The 20011-nt window shown below is 39.7% G+C and overlaps 1 protein-coding gene across 3 annotated transcripts in view; it reads right to left on the reverse strand.

Annotated features, from left to right (window-relative positions):
* The window catches only part of LOC140476947 (zeta-sarcoglycan), a 956705-nt gene that overhangs the window by 86072 nt on the left and 850622 nt on the right, over positions 1-20011 (reverse strand). For all 3 annotated transcript variants that reach the window (XM_072569948.1, XM_072569957.1, XM_072569968.1), the window contains exon 5: positions 1813-1935. In XM_072569948.1, coding sequence (XP_072426049.1) covers positions 1813-1935 — 123 coding nt within the window. The remainder of the gene's footprint in view (positions 1-1812; positions 1936-20011) is intronic.

Consider the following 20011-nt stretch of genomic DNA (forward strand, 5'->3'; position numbering starts at 1 on the left):
TGAAAGTGATCAGTGGTCAGCCAAGGAATATTTCACCCTTTAATTTGATACTCACCATGTTTAAATCCAGAACAAATGGTTCAATAGCAATATATGTTCTCTCTCATAACCACGCTGTGAAAGGAGAAGTCCATCCTATGTTATTAGTGATGAGAATTAAGCATCATTAGGGAAGAGCTCAATATTCTCTAAAATGGTCACGATTAGAACACATTTTGACAAATATCATTAGATGAGGAGTCCAAGCTTCTCACAACTTAGATAATACTATTTAGAAGATTCTGTTTTAACAGGTTAGCCTTTGGAATAACATCAGCAAAACAGATCATTCAAAGAATAATGTCAAATCTTGTAGAGGCTTACATAGAGTAGTGTGCCAGATGCATGATGCATGGCAAAGCTTCTGTAAATCCTGAGAGAGATTTCGCTCATATGAATATCTTTCCTACCACTTACTGTTTTTTCACTGTGAGATCAACCATGTACCTTTATAACTGTACTTTGTAATGTTGTTTAAAAAGGATTTAGGCAGAAGTTATGACACAGAAGTCAGACATTTGAAAATCAAGGTTTGTAAATGGAATGGTACAGCTTAACAAAATGTTGCATTTCCACAGCAATAAAGCTTTCATGCCAAAGCCATACAGTACAGCTTCAGAATAGCATAAACATTACACATTACACATAGGTGCACACAGTTGCCTGTCAATAGAAAGCACAAGGAATAAAATATTATTTTGAATACTCATTTAGCCTTGTATTTGAGAAGACACTGAGAAATACACCAGATGGCACTCTTAGAGCATTTCTACAAAGTGGAGTTGGAATGTAGCAAGTAAGGCTTTCACAATGTTGTACTGAATGAGATAGGAAGAACTTTGCAATACACCTGGGGTGATGCATGATTACAGTATCGGAATCACACACAAAGAGCTATTTGAATAATCTATGTCCTAAAATTGCTTTGTCTTCAACATAGAACTGTGTAAACACGTAAAAGTGCAAGACAAAGAGATGTAGGGTTTTATAATTCAGATATATACTGTTTATATAATGGGAAAAATTTATATTCTTTACTATTCTGAACAAAACCTGAAATTCCATTATACTTAGTTGCACACTTTCATTACAAATGTCAGAAAAGAAAGTGCCCTCAATAAATGGATTATAGTTTAAAATGACATTGGGTTTTGTGTCAAAAGATCAATTCAACTATATGATTCTCAAGATGTTACATTCTCAGATCCAGGATTTTGTGATAGTGGATTTCAACAGCTTAGCACATTTTTTTTTTCCCTTGGCCACGATAAGCGTTCAAATTTGAGTATACAAAGAAGGGTACCACAAAAGCAGGTCAGGTACTGTTTCACCATAGAAGATGGATAATTTGGTATGTTATTAGTAGTATTTAATGTAATCCTAACTGTATCTCTCATAATGATGACAACAGAAAGTCAATATGGACTTTTCTCTGATGCTTATTCCAGAAATATCTGATTACAGTTAAAGCAGGTGGCTCACTGCCTCTATACAAAGCCAAAGTAAAAACAAATCACTTATGAATAATATTATTAAAGGCTAAATGATATATGGTTTCTGGCATGACCATATGATCTTTACTCCTACTTACGGCCTTGAATACTTCTTATCAATTTTAGTGTTCTTGATCATTCTATCATTTTTGGCTCCACATTAGTGCAGAATGTTACATTGCATTGCTAAACAGTACAGTTGTTCCATCTTTTATGTGCAATTCTATAAAAGATAAATAGATAAACTACAAAAGAGTGATTTATGTTTAATGAGTGTTACCTGTCACACGCAGTTTGTCAACGCCAATGGCAATTTCACTTTCATCTGCAGAAAACAGTAACTTCTTGCCATCCTGTGCTTTCACTTCAAACTTTCTGCACTGGGCCTCCACAGCATTAGAACCTGGAATTAGACAAGATAGAAAAGAACCCACATTTTATGGCAAGTACTTCATTAACTGATAACTGCAAGAAAAAGTAAAATCACTTCAACTTTTGCCATAACACGCCTATCCTTTGTGTTTCACTTGGAGTTAAAAATAACAGACATTTAAAATTAAGGTTATGATATCTCCTGAACCTCTAACTTGACTTGTGCAATTTACCAGATGCATTAATTAATTTTACATAACATCATGCTCACAATTCTTCCCTAAATGTACAGTGACTTTCAAACAGCTTTAATATCATGTTATTGGAACTGAACAATAGACTGTCAGCCAAATAAGCATAAGAATAGGCCATATTTTCTCCATTAGGCTCAGACCCAAAAGCTTCTTGCAACTACTGCTGTGTGCCTAAAACAGAATTAAAATTACCAAAGCTCCAGGAGCACCTTGAAGAGATTTTTATTTTTAAGGAAGGCTATTGCAAATTAACTAATAATCCTTGTCCTATCAGCTAACTCACTGTTCACAGAGGCTGATAATTGCTTTTCTCTCAGCTCCAAAGGTAGATAATTCTTAGTTCCTCATTTCTCAATCTCAGACATTGAAATTCAAGACAGCATAGCAGTTTACATTAACGTTTCTAAAAAAGGACTGTCAGAGGTACCAATTGTTCAGATGAGATGATAAACTGAGGGCTCCTCTGCTCTCGCAGATGGATGTAAAAGATCATATGCCTCTATTATGAAAAAGAGCAGGCAAGTTTTATCCAGTATCTTGACTAATAATTATAATTTATTCTCAACAGCATGAAAAAAAATCATATTGCTGATGTGAGAGCCTGTGATTTGTCAGAGTACAAATTAGCTGTCATGTTTCTGACATTACATCAATCCCTACACTTCAAAAATACTTAGTTGGCTGTGAAGCACTTCAGGATGTCTGATACTGGTAAAAGGTGCTATACAAATGTAAGTCTTTTCTTGTACAGTTTCACACAGTTGCTTCATTTTCTATTTTACTGTTTCCCTTACCAATTCTTTCCATTCAAATAATACCACCAAGGCCTTCATTCAGTTTGCAATTCGATTATGTATTTCCACTTACGTTCTGTCAAAATGTGAGTAAACTGGCAAACTTTCAATTATATACAAATTATGAATCCTATCTATAATATAATATGAATGATTCACTTTCCACACTTCCTTTGTAGAGTTTTATAACTTGCAACTGGATCAAGGTAATTCAAGGTACTCTGTAAGATCAATCCAGCAAAAACCAATTTTATAGGATTTATGTGGAAGCATTCCAACAGTTATCTGCTTATAAGCAGGTGAAATCAGCTTATCTTTTGGGATGTTAGCTTGAAACTGGTGGCAGGGATTACCACACACTGATGGTTCGACAAAAAATAAGTATATTCAGTTTGCAATGCCTCTATCATGTCTTCAACTCATCGCACAGAACAACTATGCAATTTTAATTCAGGGAAGCACTATGCAAGAAAGAAGATAGATCTTTATTCTGAGCAGAATGCAGCTGTCTGACCTTGCTGTTTCATCTTTGCCAATGGATGTTGCATCCAATTCAGATGGATTCAAATAATTTGTTGAAAACTCACTTTCGTATATACCAAACCGTGGAGAAGCACAATATTGGCTAATGAAACTTCCCTCAAGTTAAACTTTAATGAAGGCAATCTTCAAAAATCTTATCTCCAAAGTTTTTATTTGAAATAGATGATTAAACACTGATGGCAAGAATATTGTATTTAACAAAATATGCTTTCGTGTTTGATGTAAAATTAAATGTTAAAAATATCTTCATTTTTCCAACATCTAGAAAAAGGTACAAGTAATGAAAATTCCAGATCAAATCTATAAACACTGAGTAATTTTTAAAAAAATGTTGAAACATTCACTTTCAAACAATTCACAGAATTATTATGGAGACCATTCAGCCCATCATGGCTACATAGCATCATTATCTAGTAATCTCCTGCTTTGTCCCCATAGTTTTGGGCAATATTTCTATCCAAATAATCATCCAATGCTCTCTTGCATGCCTGAAGCGAATCTGCCTCGACCACACTTCCAGGCAATGCAATCCAGACCCTAGTTACTCACTGAGTGAAAATTATTTCTTGTCACACATCACTTTAAAGTTGTGCCCTCTTGTACTTGTTTCTTTGTGGTTGTTGACATGTTTGCTGAGCTGGTAAGTTTGTTTGCAGATGTTTCATCACCATACTAGGTAACATCATCTGTGCGCCTCCAGTGAAGTGTTAGTGTTCTGTCCTGCTTGCTATTTACCTGTCCCAGTAAGCTGAGGCAGGTAGTGTCTTTTCTGGTTTTGCTTCTCAGTGGTTTGCATATGGAGTCTAACTCTACATGTTTGTTCATGAAGTTTTGGGTTGAGTGCCAGGTCTCCAGGAATTCCCATGCATGTCTTTGTTTGGCTTGTCCTAGGATGGATATAAAGCAGGTTGACCAGTGTATCCAGACCAGTATATCATCAACAGACCACACCAAGAAGACACAACACGTCTGGTTACACTGGTCATCCTGCCATGTCATTTATTTGTAGTTTAACTATAGTGTTTAAATAATTTGTGTTTTTCTTAACGTCGAGTAGTTGACCAGTCACATCGCGTATGGAACACAGCACTTCACATCTACCTTTCCAACAATAAAAAGTTAGGGTTGCGGCTACCTTGTTAAAATATTTTGAGGGGGTCTGACCTGGTCCATAACATGCAGTATTGTCTTTTGGTTCCAGAAGTGGTTCCATGCATGGGCACTGGAGGACTGTGCAGTTAGTAAGAAAATTAGAGGAAGAACTGGGGGAGACATGGGGGGGGGGCGCGGGGTTGGGGGGGGAAGTGGTGCTGTCCAACATTCAGCTCTTCACCTCGTGCATAGACAGCATTGTGTTTCTGACCACTCTAAGTGGCTGACCTACACTGTTTAAGGTCCTGGACATGTATCAGAGGGTACTTTGACTTACAGTGCCAGCATCCCTGAGTGAAGGCTATTCTCTTTAACTTGACTGAAGCTTCCTGGCAACTATGACATGGCAATACAGAATGAATATGACCCTAGTATCTCTGGCTAAGGGGGCAATATATAAAAAGGTACGGCAAAGCAAGGTAAAGCAGGGATGCTGTGAGAATTCAGGTAGATTCAAAGCCAGTGAGTACTATGACAGTGAGTAAAGAGCATGGAGACACAGCCTGAGCCAGTCCATGATCTGTGTGCATGTACCTGAGTGCACAGTATCCTTGATATCGCATTACAGTGATAGTTGCTGGTGCAGCCTGATGTGCGACATCGAAATGCAGAAGCATTCTGTAATTGGATTGGAGATTGACATGAGAGGTTTTAGAAACTGGCACATATCAGGACTTGCCACCGCATCTCCTCTACTTCCAGCTCCTCCGACATTGAGCCCGCACCTCCAATCGCCACCAGGACAGATCCCCACTGGTCCTCACCTACCACCCCACCAACCTCCATATACATCGTATCATCTGTCGTAATTTCCGCCTCCAAACAGACCCCACCACCAGGGATATATTTCCCTCCCCTCCCCTATCAGTGTTTCGAAAAGACCACTCCCTCCGTGACTCCCTCATCAGGTCCACACCCCCCACCAACCCAGCCTCCACTCCCGGCACCTTCCCCTGCAACCACAAGAAATGCAAAACTTGCGCCCACACCTCCCCCCTTACTTCCCTCCAAGGCCCCGAGGGATCCTTCCATATCCACCACAAATTCACCTGCACCTCCACACACATCATTTACTGCATCCGCTGAACCCAATGTGGCCTCCTCTTTATTGGGGAGACAGGCCGCCTACTTGCGGAACATTTCAGAGAACACCTCTGGGACGCCCGGACCAACCAACCCAACCACCCCGTGGCTCAACACTTCAACTCCCCCTCCCACTCTACCAAGGACATGCAGGTCCTTGGACTCCTCCATCGCCAGACCATAGCAACACGACGGCTGGAGGAAGAGCGCCTCATCTTCCGCCTAGGAACCCTCCAACCACAAGGGATGAACTCAGATTTCTCCAGTTTCCTCAATGCCCCACCCCCACCTTGTCTCAGTCCCAACCCTCGAACTCAACACCACCTTCATGACCTGCAATCATCTTCCTGACCTCTCCGCCCCCACCCCCACTCCGGCCTATCACCCTCACCTTAACCTCCTTCCACCTATCGCATTTCCAATGCCCCTCCCCCAAGTCCCTCCTCCCCACCTTTTATCTTAGCCTGCTTGGCACACTTTCCTCATTCCAAAAGAAGGGCTCATGCCCAAAACGTCGATTCTCCTGCTCCTTGGATGCTGCCTGACCTGCTGCGCTTTTCCAGCAACATTTTCAGCACAGATCTTGTCACTCAGGATCCTATATGATTGCGGTCCATTTACTTGGAGAATTGGTATTACAATGACTATGCACAGTATAATTCTGTTTTCAGTCCAGTTGGTAAAGAGCTGAATGAAACCAGGTTTGAATTATTTCAACACAGTCACTCAAGATAACAAGTCCATATAATAAAATTGACCACAACACTCACACACATTTACGTACATTCTAGTACTTCTGTTTAATTCACTCTAAATTCACAATATTGTGAAACAAATTAGCTAATAAATACGGAAGTTAAAGAAGTTAAATAGCTCAGTCTAGCAATGAAGAATATTAATAAACTTTGTTCATAAGTACTACAATTCTCACAACCTTATCAGTAATTCCCCAAGAATATGCTGATTGATTGTGTATGTATAGAAAGAAAACACTGCTATTCTTACCTGAGAATAGTTAACTATCTTATGAGAAACCAATTCACCAACAATAATGAAATAGCAAACTTATTGAACAAAGGCATAACAAAGAGCTGCATTTTGAAAAATATTTTAACAAAACTAACTATAGAAAACAACTATCCCCAAGAAGCACTAATTTATTTGCAAAGATCAAATCATGTTATTATTTTGTGAATCATCCAAAAATGATTCGATAAATAGATAGACATGGTTGTATAAGTCCTGACCAGAATGGATAACAGTCATCAGCAATGCTTTGCACAGCAATCCCAAAATGCTCACATGGTCTGTGCACAAATCCGCCCCTTAAGTTAGCATATATGGGTGACTGCACAAAAAGTAAAGATGAAAGACATTGGGCATTTAAATAATTCATCTGCACATTGTAAAATAAAATCGAAGTAATATTGGTCACCTGAACCAGAAAGTATAGCATTATCCTTGAGGATTTACATAACCCAAGGAAAACACTGTAATATTTCCTATCTTTTAATTCACATTTATTTCAATAAAACTGCTATTTTTTGTTATATACAGGAATAATTACAAAACGTGACAGATTATGTTTTAGAACCAAAGTGCAGAACTGAGCTTCTAATGTTCCCATATTCACAAAGCACTCAGTAGAGCAAATAGAAGTGACAGGGAAAGGGTATAGCAGCAGATATGGAGGCAGGATATTGAGGCTTCCAAGTAATCGCAAATATTATCATGATTTTGCTTGATGCCACCACTGGATTTCTAAACATACACCTTAAAGCCTTTCTGTAAATATGTCCCCTCTTTAAAATGTAACTATTTCCTTTGTATGTTTCTCTACATCTTTTTCTTTCTTAAACACATCACTATATTTCTCTGCATTAAATTTCATCTATGCTGTCGCATATCTATTTCACCACTCTGTATCTTTTTCATGTTTGCTACTATCCTCCTTTAGGTTTTCTACATATTTTGTAAGTTTCACAAAGTAATATTTCTAAAAGAGTTAGTGCAGGAGAGTGCTTTGAACTGTATTCTATTTGATAATGTTATAAGGAATTGGGTGAGAAAAGACAAAATGGCTCTAATTCTAAAATGACACAGGCCTACGATATAGATATTATCATAATTTTAGTAACAACATCCTCATCCAAATGCAACTTTTACCTAGTTGTTATCACAGAGTAAATTACAAGTCAAGAACGTCATCTTGTTGGACTGCCTAATGGTTTTCTTCTACCACACTGGAGAAAACAGTTTTTATAGATATCAACCTAAAAGGAAGATGACGTCAGTAAATCTCCCTCAAATCATGTTGACGTAAGGAGAGAACATGTGTAGGGTAGGCTAAAGGATAGTAAGGTGGACAAATCCCCAGGACTGGATGGGATCTATCCCAGGTTGCTAAGGGAGACGAGATAGCAAATAGCTGGGGCCGGGACATATATCTTTGTAGCATCCTTAAACACAGGTGAAGTGCCGGAGGACTGGAGGATTGCTCATGTTGTTCCCCTGTACAAGAAGAGTAGTAGGTGTATTCCAGATAACTACAGACCAGTGAGCCTGATGTCAGTGATGGGAAAGTTACTGGAGAAGCGATAGAATCTATTTATATTTGGAAAAGAATGGGCTTAGCAGTGATAGGCAACATGGTTTTATGCGGGGGAGATCGTGTCTTACCAACTTAATAGAGTTCTTTGAGGAAGTGACCAAGTTGATAGAAGAAGGAAGGGCTGTAGATGTCATATACATGGACTTTAATAAGGCATTTGATGAGGTTCCCCATGGTAAACTAATGGAGAAAGTGAAGTCACATGGTGTGTAATGTGTTCTCGCGAGGTGGACAAAGAATTAGTTCAGCAACTGGAGACAGAGAGTAGTAGTTGAAGGGAGTTTCTTAAAATGGAGAAAGGTGACCAGTGGTGTTCCACAGGGATCAGTTCTGGGGCCAATGTTGTTTGTGATATACATAAATGATCTGGAAGAGGGCATTGGTGGTCTAGTCAGTAAGTTTGCAGGTGACACAAAGATTGATGGAGTACCAGAAAGCATAGGAGACTGTCAAAGAATACAGGAGAATATAGAAAGGCTGGAGAATTGGGTGTAGAAGTGACAGATGGAGTTCAAGCTGGGCGAAAGCGAGGTGATGCATTTTTGGAGGTCTAATTCTAGACCGAACTATACTGTAAATGGAAGAGCCTTGGAAAAAGTTGATGAGCAGAGAGTTCAGAGTCCCATATCTGGGAGTTCATGTCCATTGTACCTTGTAGGTGGCTGCACAGGTGGATAGAGTGGTCAAGAGGCATATGGTATGCTTGCTTTCGTCAGACGGGTTATTGAGTATAAGAGCTAGCAGGTCATGTTAAAATTGTACAAGACATTGGTTTGGCCGCATTTAGAATGCTGTGTAGAGTTCTGGTTGCCACATTACCAAAAGGATGTGGACACTTTGGAGAGGGTGCAGAGAAGGTTTATGCGGATGTTGCCTGGTATGGAAGGTGCTAGCTATGAAGAGAGATTAAGTAGGCTCAGATTGTTTTCATTAGAAAAATGGAGTTTGAGGGGGGCTCTGACTGATGTCTACAAAATCATGAATGGTATAGACAGTGTGGGTAAAGACAAGACTTTTTCCCAGGGTGAGGGATTCAATAACAAGAGGTCACGCATTCAAGGTGAGAGGTGAAAAGTTTAAGGGGGATACATGCGGCAAGTACTTTACACAGAGGGTTGTAGGTGCCTGGAATGTGTTGCCAGCAGAGGTAGCAGAGGCAGGCACGTTAGATTCATCTGGACAAATGCATGAGTCGGTGGGGAGCAGAGGAATGCGAATCCTTAGGAATTGGGCAATAGGTTTAGCCAGTGGATTTGGATCAGCTCAGGCTTGGAGGGCTGTAGGGCCTGTTCCTGGGCTATAAATTTTTTTTATCTTTGTCCTTTGTTATGTTATTGCAGAGATTATAGACTAGACATTCAGAGTACCTTTCAGACAGTGACATACCATCACAATGTGTGATATTCCGGTGTAAAGGTACCTACACTGCCATTAGTCAGACTCTCAGTGCAATGGTGCCAGCATCATATATTCAGTCAGTCAGAAATATGAATGCAATATGCATAACATCAACACACATCGGGCAATAACTATACATAAATCTGAGATATTGACTCAGATACGCTGATCAGGGTCAGAATGTTACATCAGATCCTGATTAAATTGAAAGTTACCCAGCTACCTTTAGTATCTTCTTCACTGAAGATATCTACATCCGGGCATACTTTTACAAACCTGTCCAAGAAGCTAGCAGTAGAGAGAATTGCCATGGAAATCCAATTCTCTTTTGCAGCAATCATTGTGTATGATTCTCATAGACCCCTACAGTATAGAAACAGACCCTTTGACCCACTATGTCTGTGCCAACTAACAAACACCAAACAATTCTAATCCCATTCACCTGCACTTGGTCCATAACCTACTATGCCCTGGCATTTTAAGTGCTCATCCAGGTGCTTCTTAAATTTGGTGAGAGTACCTGCCTCCACATCTCGTCAAACAGTACATTCCATATTTCTTTCATGCTCTGGATCAAAAATCACTCTTTCTCAGATCCTCTCCAAACCACTTGCTCCTTACCTTAAGTATCTACCCACCGGTCTTTTAGGCATCTGGCATGGGGAAGCGATTCACAGGATCCACTTTATCAATGCCTCTCATAATGTTGTATACTTCAATCAGATTCCCCCACAACCTCCTCTGCTCCAAGGAAAACAAACCATTCTATCTAGTCTCTCATCATAACTAAGACTTTTCAAGCCAGGCAACATCCTGGTGAATCTGTGATTAAAAATCCAGCAACACAACCGTAAAGTGTTTCCAGTCTATCTGTGATCCTTTATCAGCTCATTGTATTTCAATACCTTCTTGTTGAGTACCTTTGTTTAATTTTCCATATTTTTTTTCACAATTGCACCAAATATTCCAATAAATTTGCTGAACTATTTAACATTCAATTGCGCCTTAAATTCATTTAAAATAGAACTTGATTGGAAAGGCCCTGTGACTCTTTCCTGCACACTTGAACTTATGGCAATAAATGTGAACTGGATGGTGCAATTGGTCAGAATACGTCAGGAACTGTTTTTTTTTATTTCAGCACATGTTGTTAGGTAAAGCATCACCTCTTCACCAGCCATTGTGCGGTGAGTGGGCAATCTTCATTCAGTTTCTAGTAGGCACAACCCTACAAAACTTCACTGTCCACAATTTCACATTAATTGACATTTTTGCTTAAAGCAATCAAAGGCAATGCTTCCTTTAAAATTTCCTTGTTGTATACAGTCTTTTAAAAATGCAGAGTCCCTTTTTTGGTTGACTATGAATATAAGGTATTCAACTCAATAAAAGTTGCAAAGAAGCATCCAGATTTCCAGGTGGCATGGGAGTCTTGATGAAGGAGCCCAGGAGAGAAGACACCATCACAAAGAGGGATAAAACATCCCCACTGGGTTCGGATGCCGATTATGAAAAGAGAGCCATCTAGAACGATAGTGTCACTTCCTGTCCCACCTGGGCAGAGTGACTGGGGAGCTTGCTGGGTACAAATTGGCTATTGTGTTTCCTGCAATAGTGATTACACTCCAAAAGTCTTTTATTGGCTGTAAGACATTAAGACATCCACTGGTCACAAAAGGTATGATATGAATGCTATTTGTGTGTTTCTTTGTAACTGCAGAGCATCCTAAGGAGATTGTTTAGAGGCTACAATTCTGTCTCATCCAACCTTGGCATTATAAACTTGGGGATTACTGTTTCATTTAACTTTGTCTCCTATTTGCTTCAACCAGCTGTCTTGGTTGTGCTTGCTTTATAATTCAACATTCACTGTAAATGAAATCAAGCGCCCATAAACTAGAGACATTTTTGATCTTTATTAAGTAGCAAAATGAAATGGTTTCCAGCTTGCGAGCCATCTCTTTATTGCATCTTTGTGTAAAATCTAATTAATAATTCATTTTTGTTCAGCTTCTCTTAAGTGATTTCTCACAGGAAATCCATAAGTAATAGCTCACCGAGATAACTGTTTTATTAGAAGCAATTCTGTTCACAGTAGTGGAATGAAAATGTTAATCAGCATTTACCGAAAATCGTGAATGAAGTGCAGTATAATAATAGCTTACAATCTGCGACAATGGAATGGAGGAGGCATTATCAAGTGATGATCTGTTGTAGCTGTGTCCTATCACAGCAGCATCAATTGCAGTCTTCCAAAACACGTAAACTTTCAAATAAAGCAAGGCAGCCAGTATTGAATTAAAAACTTGGCTCAATGCAATTATTGCCAATATTAAATATAAAAGACTCATTACAATCTGTATAACTGTTTCATCTGTTCAGACTATGGTACATTAAAATGATTGCCAAAAAGTAAGAATTGAGCAGTTATTTTTCATTTACAAATCTCAAACTGTAGACCAAGGTCTTGTTGATCATGGAACCAGCTGTGCAATATTATTAATTCAATGCTTTCGTTCTTTAAATAGAATTACTTTGATACCTCATTCTCAGAGTAACCACCTGCATCTGCAGAGATAAGAAGGATAATTAATGCTACCATCATGAAATGGAAAAGATTCCCTTTAATCCGAACAAGCTATCCAACTTTAAACAAGTCATGTGATGAGAGTGCTGTTTGGAATGTAGTCTTCATTTTTTTTAAAGAATGTCAGAATAACAATAATCAAATATATGCTTATAATTCATTATACTCTTAATAATTTCTGAATAGCCTTTAATTTTGATTTTACAAATGGGAACAACAAAAACATGTCCATTGTTGCTAAGTCCAGAAATGCATCATTATTATTTGACTACTGCATTCAAGGTACCCTGATGTTTAAAGCGCATCATGCTTTTTAGAAAAAGTTCCATATGACAATTAGATTCTGAGCAGGGATTTTCACCTCATTTGAGGTTACAGTGGCTGCTTGTGTCTTTGCGAAAGATGAGCATTGGAGCAGTTGTCTCACCAGAACCAATATAAAGTAAAAGAGTGTGATGCTGGAAAAGCACAGCTAGTCAGGCAGCATCCGAAGGGCAGGAAAGTCAACGTTTCCAGCATATGCCTGACTGGCTGTGCCTTTCCAGTACCACACTCTTTGACTCTGATCTCCAGCATCCGTAGTCCTCACTTTCTCCAACATAAAGTAAATACAGGGATAGTGAAGTGAAGAGCTAACAGTGGTGTGCAAATAGCAATTGAGATATTGTGGAACCAGATATTATAGTTGTTTGTCTTGGATTCACTGAGTCTTTTTCAACATTATCTTCTCTTTAACATATTTGTATCTTGGTCATTGCTTGGGCTTAATTGACAGAGGCTGCAGACAGTCCGCTACTCTGAGTAGGGGATAACTCCTATTATAGATAGCGAACTGAATTTCAAGGCGGGGATCTTTCAGGCATCCTTGGAAACAGGTGTTGGCTTCACCTGTTTGACATCCCAAAACAGGTGCAACAATTTCCAATGTCAACTCCATAGTCAGTGGACCTGAGAAGACCTTCTACAACAGAAGGAACATGATCACATCATTTAAAATTACACACTTGAGATATGACCTGTGTAAAATTGCACTTATTTAAAAAAGAAAACCTTTTTGACGCAGAACAACGTTAACATTACATTAGCAAGAAAGTAGCAAAATTAGAAATGAAAACAGCACAATTTGCAGTGGAAGAATGAATGTAATGGTGGCCTTTCCACGTGCCAACCTGTTTTGTCTCCAACCTCACTGATTGAGCATTTTGATGGCAAGAAAGTCATATGATAGGAAATTGCAAGGTGCAACATATAGTGATTTCCTAACTGAAACAGGCTGCATAATTGCCTGAAGCAAGAGGCTGCAACATTTGTGGTTCTCAAAGGAAATATGTTGGAAATATTAAAACTCATAGTTTATTTCTGCTTCGTGACTTGACCATGTCAATAAACTATAAGAGTAACTGGGTATGTACCAACTATCTAATAATTCTGAGCCTGTGAGTTTATTTAATTATGACAGAGATATCTGTTTTCTTTGCAGAGGGAGACAAACAAATTTCACCTTTAGATGAATATTGCACTTCAAAATGACTACCATATTTCTCAGCTATTTTTGTACCTCAATGTAATTAGTCAAACATAAAATGCTGTGATATGTAAACCTCAGAGTACAAAAGGATCTTGCTCAGATGGGCAAATGGGCTGAGGAGTGGCAGATGGAGTTTAATTTAGATAAATGCGAGGTGCTACATTTTGGAAAGGCAAATCAGAGCAGGACGTATACACTTAATGGTAAGGTCCTGTGGAATGTTGCTAAACAAAGTGCAGGTTCAAAGCTCCTTGAAAGTGGAATCGCAAGTACATAGGATAGTGAAGAAGGCATTTGGTATGCTTTCTTTTATTGGTCAAAGCATTGAGTATAGAAGTTGGGAGGTCATGTTGCACCTCTAAAGGACATTGGTTAGACAACTGTTGGAATATTGCGTGCAATTCTGGTATCCTTCCTATCGGAAGGATGTTGTGAAACTTGAAAGGGTTCAGAAAAGACTTAAAAGACTATTGCCAGGGTTAAAGAATTTGAGCTATAGGGAGAAGCTGAATAGGCTGGCGTTGTTTTACCTGGAGCATTGGAGGCTCAGGAGTGACCTTATAGAGATTTATAAAATCATGAGAAGCATGGCTAGGGTAAATAGTCAAGGTCTTTTCCCTGGGGTGGGGGAGTCCAGAACTAGATGGTATAGGTTTAGACTGGGAGGTAAACGATAAAAAATGGTCTTAAGAGGTATCTTTTTCACACAGAGGGTGGTGCATGTATGGAATGAGCTGCCAGATGAATTTTAAAAACATCTGGATGGGTATATGATTAGGAAGGGTTTAGAGGGATATGGGTGACATGCTGGCAATGAGACTAGATTAGGTTAGGATATCTGGTTGGCATGGACAAGTTGGTCCAAAGGGTCTGTTTCTGTGCTGTCCATCTCTCTGACTATATGACTCTAAATAGAAGTTCTGTACACAGATAGGGTTATTAGCTCCTTCCATTTTTGATATTTCACAGGCTGATAATAGGCATATGTATTGTTGATGACTTGTCACTTGTGACGAGTGACGAGTTTGGAATGCAATTTCTGCCAAATGAGCCAACGATCTAAGTATTGGTAGGTTAGTGCATGTTTTCTTCTTTCTCCACTCTTATAGGATCTTTCACATTCTCATAAATTTCCAACTGTTTTGCAGGTAATAAAATTACTAAATGGCCAAAGTTTCAGGCCATACATGACAAAGCAGATGGCTCATTATGTGATATCTGGAAGGGCTCTGCAGCTTTAGAGAAAGACTGTTCACTTCATTAATTTTCTGAAGAGCCCACAATGTTTTGGAATTAGGAATGACTTTCCTCTGATTGTTCAACTTGTAATTCTTTTTGGAGCAGTAGCAATTCTTGTGGAATTAAAACAGTCATTTAGAACTTTCTATCATATTCCAGTCATGATGTATAGAATTATAGAATAGAGTCATAGAATCTTTACCACATAAACAGAGGCTATTTCAGCCCATTGAGCATCCCATCCTATTCCTGTAACCCTGCATTAACCACAGTTCACCCACTTAGCTTTCAATGTTTAGCATGGTCAATCCACTTAATCTGCACCTCACTGGACAGTGGGAGGAGACTGGAGCACATGGCAGAAATCCATGGAGACACAGGAATAACATAGGAACTTCACATAGTCACCCAAGGTCAGAAGTGATCAGGGGACCCTGTGCTGAAAGGCAGCAGTGCTAACCACTGTGCCAGCGTGCCACTTTGATTTTACTAAAATGTAATCTTTTTTAAAACGGTTATAAATTTTGGGTGGAATCTAATTCAGCCCATTGATATTGGAACTATGGAGGCTTAGTGGCAGTGAAACCTTTTCTGCTGAAGTCAGAGGCAAGATGTTGACATGGGATTCCCAGCTGTTTGTCACTAAATGTCCATTAGGCTCAGGGTTGAGTCAATTGACACCTATTATTCCAGAGGTGACTATACTTCACTACTGGCCCAGGGGCTAAATAAGATCCAGATGGCTTCTCCGTGCCTCCGTACTATCTTTCCTATCCACCGCCCCACTCTGTTTGCCAGTGATCTCCTCCTGGCTTGGAGAGGCAACGTTTGATTAAGGATAGTCAGCATGGCTATGTCAGAGAGAGGTTACGCCCAACAAATCTGGCGGAAATTTTTGAGGAGATGACCAAGAATTTAGATCAGAGTAGGGCAGTTGGTGAGGTTGACATGGATTTCAGTCAGGCCTTTGACAAGGTCCTGCAATAGAAACCGATGAAGAAGATAAATGCTCATGGATGCAGGGTAATTTGGCAAGATGCATCCAAAATTGGCTTAGTGACAGGAGAGAGAGGGTGGTGGCTGAAGGTTGTTTGCGTGACTGCAGCTCACTGTGTGGTGGTGTGCCTCAGGGATCAGTGTTAGATCCGTTATTGTGTGTGGTATAGATATAAAATATAATTGAGATTGGCTGAGGCAAGGTAAGTCAATTGTAGGTGATACAAAGATTGGCAAAGTGGTTGACAGTGAGGAGGAAAGTGTCAGTTGTAGATGATATAAATAGATTGGTCTGATGAGGAGATCAGTGACAGATGGAATATAAGCCTAGTGAATGTGAGGTGTTGCACTTTGGAAGAAATAAAAGACAAATGAATGGCAAGACACGAAGAAGCTCAGAGGATCAGAGGGATCTTGGGGTGCTTCACCACAGATCCTTGAAGGTGATGGAACAAAATAATAAGGAAGTTAAGAAAGCACACCAGATACTTGCTGTTATCAGTGATGGTATAGATTATAAGAGAGGGGAGATTATGTTGGAGCTGTATGGAACTTTGGTAAAAACAATGACTGCAGATGCTAGAAACCAGATTCTGGATTAGTGGTGCTGGAAGAGTACAGCAGTTCAGGCAGCATCCAAGGAGCTTCGAAATCGATGTTTCGGGCAAAAGCCCTTCATCAGGAACTTTGGTCAGGCCACAACTCGTGCACTGCTGTGCAGTTCCGATCACCACGTGATTGGAATGGGAGGGGTGTAAAGGAGATTCACCAGAATTTTGTTTGGGATGAAGCATTTTAGCCACAACGAGAGGTTGGATAAGCTCAAGTTGTTTATTTTTGAAGCAGAGAAGTTTGAGAAGGTACCTGATAGAGATGTATAAGATAATGAGGGGCATGGGCTAGGTGAAAGAAAGCAGCTTTCTCCCTTAGTTGAAGCATGAATAACAAGAGGGAATAATTTTATAGTGAAAGTCAGGAGGTTTAGAGGAGATGTGAGGAAAACATTTTCACATAGAGGGCAGTGGGGTATCTAGAATTCACTGCCTAGGAGAGTAGTCAAGATAGGAAACCTCATAACCTTTAAGTTGTATTTGGATGAGCACTAGGTGTGACATAACATTCAAAGCTCTGGGTCTAGTGTGGGAAAGCGGGACAAGTGTCAGTCGTAGTGTATCTTGGCTGCACAGACTTAATGAGTTGAAGATCCTCTTCTGTACTATATAATTTTATCAATCTATCATGGAGGTGAGACGAATTCTGTCATTTTCAAGGGCTCTATGACAAACAATCTTACATTAGAAGAAGGAGTTTGTTGTGGGGACGGTGGGTATTAAAGGCACATCAGGATGTCAAAGTGGAGGAGTTGAAAATGTGGTGGTTGTCAGAGCTGTAAGAGATCTGGTTACCGAAAGAATTAAATAAACTAACAGCCTACAACTGAGAATTTCTGGATGAGTCAAAATGGCTATGGTTTTTCTACTGCCTGCTGCTGTAGAAATAAAAGGAGATAGGAGACAGAATTGGACATTTTTTTTTCCCATTCTTAGTGCTAAACCTATGAAATAGCTGTAGAGTTGATTACAAAACTGAAACATTTGTGTTGAAGAAGGGCTGATGCCCGAAACGTCGATTCTCCTGTTCCTTGGATGCTGCCTGACCTGCTGCGCTTTTCCAGCAACACATTTTCAGCTCTGATCTCTAGCATCTGCAGTCCTCACTTTCTCCTCGAATATTTGCGTTGCAGCCCGCTATCAGTGCTGACAAAAGAGGACAACAGACTGTATTGTAAATAAGGAGCTAAAAAGCCAGGCTACAGGGATTTTGAAGGCTTTGAGAATGGAATTCAAGACAAATATTTTGTTTGCTGTTTAATAATTTACAGCTTGGACCTTTTGTATGCAGTATATTTTCAAAATAGCTTTTGACTCTTCATTTTCAGTTCATTGCTGTGGGTTGAATGGTTTTAATATTTATTATTTGCAGAGTTAAAGGAGTGGTGAAGGAGATGAAAAAATGAATTAAAGCACGTGGGTTTGTATAACGTTACAGTGAACAAGAGGGTTAATCAATGTCTTGTGCAATTAACACCTTCCTGCCATTCCTGGTGGCCAGTTGTAGTGTCCAATCTTCTTCAGTTTCTTCCCCACAGTTAACCAAGTTTTCCTTGTCAGATGATGAGTATTCCTTTCCCTCTGTGTCTTCCATATATCACCCTCTTTGGATTGTGAAGTTGTACACAATGCAGTATGGTGCTATGATTCAAGTATCTAAAATATGCCAGAGGTGATGATGGAGGCAGATATGATAGCGGTGGTTAAGGGACTTTTGGATAAGCACATAAATATGCAAGAAATGAAGGAATATGGACCAAAGGCAGACAGAAGGGATTAGTTTAATTTGGTGTCATAGTTGGCACAACATCATGGGCCAAAGGGCCCATTCCTGTGCTGGTCTATCATAATTCAGTTGTTCAAAAATATTAATGAGCATCCCAGTTTCATGTTTTATACACTGGCTGGTTAAGGACAACTGCAGAAATGGTGGCAGCTTTCAGCTCCATCAGCCATTTTTTTACATTCCTCAATGGATGGAATTGTGAGGGGACAATTAACTGGGGAAAGATAAAGGAATTATGCCAGTTTCGCCTTGGCACAAACTTAAATGAGGGGGTTGTGGCGATCACAGATTAGCTGCATTATTACAGAAATAAAATGTTTCTTGTGAACTCAGATTTCTAGTTGCTGCTCTGATTCCCCAAAGGAATATTTCTAATTAAACATTTTCTTCTACACAAATACAGCAATAAACCATTGCAATAAAGCCTGTGTGCTTTTCATTTTGGTTGCTATTGTCAATCCATTAGCAAGCCATTGTGTTTGTGGCTCCTGGCAACGAGGATAGAGTGTTCTTTAGATTTTAGATTCAGATTTAGGTTTTATTGTGAAGTGTACTCAAGTACGGCAAACAAAAGCACAGTGAAAGTGTACAATATCACCACATATGGCACCACCTTTGCTACAACGTACCTTGGTACATATTCTAAGTTACAGAAGTTGAAAAATAAAAAAGATTAGGTAAAAAGTTCAGCATTACAGTCTCCTTAGGATAAAATCTGAAAAATAGAGAAGTAAAGTTGAGAACATCGCAGTCCTTCCTTAAGCCATGGGCCTGCAGATGCTTCAAGCTGGGCTTTCACCAGGAAGGATCACTCTCCCCTGCACTGGGCTAACACCCGCCTGTGCTCATCAGCCACCTTCGCTGCTGACTGCCACTGCCAACCTCCATTGGTCATGCCAGGCTTCACCGTCACTCACAAGGCTTTGGCCCTATATCTGCCGTTATCCTTCAATTCCCACCTCAGGCAACTGACTGTGTGGAGTTTGCACATTCTCCCTGTGTCTGCGTGGTTTTCCTCCGGGTGCTCCGGTTTCCTCCCACAGTCCAAAGATGTACAGGTCAGGTGAATTGGCCATGCTAAATTGCCCGTAGTGTTAAGTAAGGGGTAAATGTAGGGGAATGGGTGGGTTGCGCTTCGGTGGGTCGGTGTGGACTTGTTGGGCCGAAGGGCCTGTTTCCACACTGTAAGTAATCTAATCTAAAAAAATATTATGTTGAGTGTAAGACTAAGCATCCGGCTGGATGAAGTTGAAATCTAAACCATGTCTCCTTCAAAATAAACTCATTAATGTGATTTCTGTTGCTCCCCAGTTTCCTTCACTCACTGACATATTGATCCAAAGGCTGAGTGCAGGAATGAGATTTGTTCCAGCATTTGACCTTTAGCTGCTAAATTATCTGATTAATGCTGCACTATTGCACATTGATTATTGTGCTATTCTACACATATAAGACACAGAGATACCAATAGAACACAAACAATGATTCACCAGAACCCCAGTTCTATTTTGTAGTTCTCAGAATG

The sequence above is a fragment of the Chiloscyllium punctatum genome, chromosome 1 (genome assembly GCF_047496795.1).
Source record: "Chiloscyllium punctatum isolate Juve2018m chromosome 1, sChiPun1.3, whole genome shotgun sequence".
Lineage (NCBI taxonomy): Eukaryota > Metazoa > Chordata > Chondrichthyes > Orectolobiformes > Hemiscylliidae > Chiloscyllium > Chiloscyllium punctatum.